At 33.7% G+C, this 5,393-nt stretch overlaps 1 protein-coding gene across 1 annotated transcript; it reads left to right on the top strand.

Annotated features, from left to right (window-relative positions):
• The first annotated feature begins 1,710 nt into the window (after positions 1-1,710).
• Positions 1,711-5,051, top strand: LOC137640425 (uncharacterized). Its single transcript, XM_068372981.1, has 2 exons — positions 1,711-2,326; positions 2,798-5,051. Exon 2 carries the CDS (start codon positions 3,213-3,215, stop codon positions 4,839-4,841), a length of 1,629 nt encoding a protein of 542 aa, XP_068229082.1. The 5' UTR covers positions 1,711-2,326; positions 2,798-3,212; the 3' UTR covers positions 4,842-5,051.
• Positions 5,052-5,393: the final 342 nt, after the last annotated feature.

Below are 5,393 nucleotides of genomic sequence, written 5' to 3'. Positions count from 1 at the left end.
TGATAAAGCATATGTACATGCATACTGGAGTTAATAATACAAAATAGAAAATATGACTTACTATAATATTAGTGAGTATGTCCATAAGTACTGTCTAAAATCAGCAATGCCATGAACGGCAACCCTTCCCTAAGACATACTTTTGCATTAGGAGTGAAGCATTTATTGATTTTCTGCTTGAAGGGCATGGTAGTTATTTAGGCCTTTGCATTATGATGCCAGTAAGAAGAATGGGGGAAACATATCGATAATTTTATTTTTCAAGGAGCCCTGGTTTGAAGTGATGAATAATGGCTGGTGTTTATGGCCCACTGTATTACCATTAGGGACCACGGTCTTCTGATCCTTTCATGCCATAAACGTTGGTGCTTGTTTGACACGTTTGTTCATATGTTTTCCCAAAGAAGAAACCATTCTTATCATAGTTTAAAACTTGGTTAGTTTGGTATTTGTCTTTCCTGATTAATTCTGCATAATTTGCTGGAGAAGTTATTGCTACTGTTTCATCAGCAGATACACGTTTTCAGGTAATTTAAATACTTTTCAAATTAGACCTCATTTCAAACTTTTCTAGCCATCCCCTACTTCCTGAAAAGGGTTTTATTTCTTTTTCAGGGGATATATTAACTTTTCGGGTGAAATGTTCTTGTAAGCTTACTGCATTTGGCTGTAACACTAGTGAATCGATAGTTATCGTTCTTTTTGTCATATGGTCTATTCACAAGTTTAATGCCCTCTCTGTCTCTTCACTAGAACCTTTCATGTATATTGAACTGGTCATAGCAGCAGCATGGGTAGTAGCATTTCTCCTCTTAAAAATCTCTCGAATGGAAAACTCATTATTCCTAAACTTGTAGGCAGCTTCAGCAAGTGTTTAATTTTATTTTTCGCTTGAAAGAAATATTAGCCCTTATAGCCTTTTACACAACACTTGCTACCTGCGAGAGAGACTAGGCCAATTGTGGATGTCTCAACACTGGGCACTCGGAAGACACATGGCCTAAAACGAACATGCGTGAAGCCTCTTCTGAGTGCCGAACAGGCCACCAGTTGGCTGTATTGTTAAGCTGTTAGAAAACTTTAACGGGTGCAGTTAACTGATGAATCAGCTTTCTTTTTTTTTTTTTTTGTTAGATAATTTTATCAAATTTGAATAACATACAGTCAAATCAGGGTTTGGTGAATGAAGACTGTTTTTCTGAAAAGTGTTTACATCATTTATAAGTGTAAAGAGATACGAGAAGAGGATACCTAAATGGATGGTGTGGAAGATTTATTTGGGGGAAAGGAGGTCATTGATATTCAGAAAGCTTGAGCGAATGCGTAGAGGATTTGACGCATTACTGAAGAGTCCTATGTGAAAGAGCATGAAACCCTTAATGATAAGGAAGTGTTATATAGGTGGCCTTGTTTACTGTGCAGCATAGGAAGGGGGAACAGTTTTTGTGACCATACACACATACACACACACATATATGCAAGGTCTATAGATGTATATATATATATATATATATATATATATATATATATATATATATATATATATGTGTGTGTGTGTGTGGGGGGGGGTATTTATAATATATATATATATATATATATATATATATATATATATATATATATATATATATATATATATATATATATATATATATTGTATAAAATATATATTTAAATATATATTCCTAAAATATTTTGTTAAAAGTTTATGGATATTTTGGGTGATTGAGAAATTTTCTTTATGATCGGTAATTACCTTACTTGGAGAAACATTCCTTGGAATGGGTAATTATCTCCGTAGTTTACTTAGGAATTTCTTTGAATTTGTTTCTTTCAATTTGTTTATTCTAATTTAATTCAGGTTTGTTCAATTAATGTTTGAGGCTTTATTTTTCCTAATCACTGTAAATAAAATTGTGCTAATTAACTGACCTCAGCTTTCATTGTGCAAACCAAAGTAAATAGGAGTTAAAGATAACTACTAACTACCTAATTTTCTGAATATTCCGAGCCAAACAACTCTACGAAGTAACTTCAAAGTCACTGTTGGAAAGGAAAACCAGTCCAACACCAACCGTCAAGAAGTGATTACTCTCCTTCACCTCACCTTACCTTGGGACATTTTACCGGTTCTATTTGTCGTCGTAGTGCTGGACTTTTTCTAAATTACTCTACGACGATGGGACTCATTGTGTTTAGTGCTACGAATACCATGAAGAACTAAATTAACTCTACACCTCGTCTGATGAATGTGGAGGCGACCAACAGCAAAGGCTATGGAATCATCATACCCATGCTCTTTTTCATCCTATGAAGTCATTATAAGGTGGGTCATTGTATTGATTGGCACAATAGTAGTGGCATTTCTTGGTGACTTTTATCATCTTCAAGTCAAAAAATAAATAAAGCCTTGAACTCAGTAATTGAAAATCGCTCTTGAAACTAGGTTTGTTTATAGGCTACTCTAATTAAAATTATCAATTGTCGACCTTAAATTGCTTGTTAATTGAAATTCGGCCTTTTAACGTATATTCTTAAGTGATGCCCTCATCGCATATATTTCATTTGTTAATTAGGTCAAAATATTGAAATGGTTGGCTTTTGATTTGCAATTCTGGGAATTAATATTAAATTTATATTAGTTTTGGAGGTGAATTAAACTTTTTGATTTCCCTTTATATATTGTAAACAATTTTAGTGTAGTCAAAAATTCTATTCATATTTTCATTTAAACAATTCCATACAAATTCTGGTTTTCAATTTGAATTGGGTGGTTAAAGATTTACCTATCTTTTAGGTCTGGCTCAAGGTGGAGTGGAAAGCTTGGGACAGGAGTACATCTGCCAATGCTTCTAGGTTTGCTTTACCAGAAGCAATCGCTACTCCAAGTGAACTAGCATCAACTGACAACCAACTATATATAATAAATTTGTCAAGATTATTTAAAATCTACAGATGTTAGTTTCTGTATTACAAATAAATATTTTGTTATAACACGGTCGTTTGTCCTAAGTCATTTTTTCTGCTCATGGCGACCGTGACAGGATTGAGGATGTTGGTTGTTAAGAGTTTCTGCTGGTTCGCTTCCAAGCTAGTCAGACGAGGTGTAATTTATCATTTATATTTCCTTGGTTAAATTTTAAGATTACGTATATTTCCATTGCCGTTTTGACTTTATTAGGCTTTATATTCTTACTGAAACTGGTATCAAGATGACTGAGTTATTGATTAAATCACGAAAATATGTTAGAAAGTCCGTTACTGAAATTTACAATAATAAGGATCAGTTTTCATCATATAGTGATATTGAACGTTCTACACTGAAACTGAGGCTTGAAGAGCATTTCACGAAATTATCTGACTTAGATTCTAAAATACAAAATTCAAAGTTTTCTACTGAATGTGATGAAGCTGCTTTGTTAGTTGAGCTTGATGCATGTGAACAGTACAAAACTAAAATTCAAGAGAGCATCTCTACTTTACAAAATTTACCTCAGCTTCGGCATCTGCCTATAGATAATCAGTCACATCAGTCCTTGTTAAAGAGTCCTCATGCTCCTTTACCAACCTTCAATAGTACTGAAGGCGAAGATCTTGGGAAGTTTTTTGTAGAATTTGAACAAACCCTTTCAAAGTTTAAGTTCCCAGAATATGATAAGTTATTGTTGTTAAAACAGCAGGTAAAGGGAAGAGCCCTTACATTAATTAACACTTTGGATGTTCAAAGTCAGAGTTATGCTGATGCAAAAGCTTTGCTAGAGAAGGCTTTAGGCTCAAGAGAAGTTCAAATTTTTAATACCATAAAGCAAATATCTTCAATAAAACTTTCAGATGATGATGATCCTTTTGATTATATTGGGAAAGTAAGCAATTTAGTAGCAAGCGTTAAGACCTTAAATATTGATGTTGACATGTTTCTTCAGTTTTTCTTCTGGAATGGTTTAAATGAGAAATTCAAGTGTCATATGACTGCCATAACTAACAAAATTAGGCCATCTCTTGCAGAGATTAGGGATAATTTCTTTGATGCTAGTGAGAGATATTTAAAAGGTAAAAAATGTAAGAAAGTAGAGAAACAAAAGTCTGACACTACTAGCTTTGCTGCCAAGGTTTCTTTTGACTCTAAAGTAGGTAAATGCAGCATTTGTAGTAAATTAGGCAAAGATCCAAGTCATTTTTTGAGTAAATGTCCTAACTTTGTATCTAGCAAAGATAAAAGAACAAAATTGGAGGAACTGGGTGCTTGCTCAAAGTGTGGCTATCCTAGTCACATACTATCAGAATGCAGATTCAGATTTAATTCCAAATGTAAAAACTGCAAGGGCTGGCATATGTCATTTTTGTGTCCCGATGATAAAGGTGCTACCAGTATTAAAGAAAATCCAAATTCCGAAAAGAAAAAATGTAAAGCCAGTAACAGTACAGATAGAGTTAGAAACTCTGAGAGTGGTAATGGAGATGTTGTTGGTAGTTCAAGCAGTAGTGTTGCTGCTATAACTGAAGTTTTAAATTGTGAGGTTGAGGGATATACAATTTTGCCAACTTTTAATATTTCAATTAAAGGTACCATTCTCAGGGTCCTTAAAGACGCTGGATGTCAAGCAAATTACATTGAAGAAAATTTGGCTCAAGATTTAAATTTGAAAGTTGTAAATAATGGAGTTTCTTTAACCATTAATGGTATTAATTCCTCTAAGAGTTATAAGACTAAACAAGTTGAAATTGAGTTGCCAATTGGTAGCAATAGTTACATTGTATATGCATTTTGTCTTCCCTCAATTGATGTTTCATTGCAGTTACCTGGGTTAAATGAAGTAGTCAGTGGGTTTGTTTCAAAGTGATACAAGCTAGCAGATCGGGGATTGTTAAATTCTACAGATAGGATAGACAATATTAAATTTATATTAGGATCAGAGTCCTTGCATTGTATCCCTGAAAAGGATATAGTATTTGGGAAATCCAATGACTCCATTTATTCTGATACATGCTTGGGTATATTATTAAAGGGAGACATAAATAGATTAAAGAGCAATTTAAGATTCTTGAAGCCTTGTTCTTCCTTGAAGTCAAATGTGCAACATATGTTAAAAGCTGTAAATGTACTTCCAACAGGGACGAAAGAGAACGTTTCAGTAGAATCTTCATATTTAAATGACCTGGAGACTTCTAAAACATATGAGTTGTTTGATGGTGATGGTCAGATAATAGAATCTGAATTGAATAGGGCTACAAATGAATGCTTAGAACTCTCTTGTAAATATTATGTTGGGGAAGACAAAGGTCAATATCATGAAGATAATGTAGAACTGAATGACAGGCTTATGGAGTATGCTTTAGAAGAAACCCATAGGACTGTTGATGGAAGATTGTGTATGCCACTGTTATGGAACCCG

Source organism: Palaemon carinicauda, chromosome 5, assembly GCF_036898095.1.
Source record: "Palaemon carinicauda isolate YSFRI2023 chromosome 5, ASM3689809v2, whole genome shotgun sequence".
Classification (NCBI taxonomy): domain Eukaryota; kingdom Metazoa; phylum Arthropoda; class Malacostraca; order Decapoda; family Palaemonidae; genus Palaemon; species Palaemon carinicauda.
Note: the sequence above shows the minus strand (reverse complement) of the source record. Positions and strands in the feature narration are given on the sequence as shown.

Coding starts and splice junctions, on each gene's coding strand:
- LOC137640425 (XM_068372981.1), top strand. CDS start 3,213: ATGACTGAGTTATTGATTAAATCACGAAAATATGTTAGAAAGTCCGTT.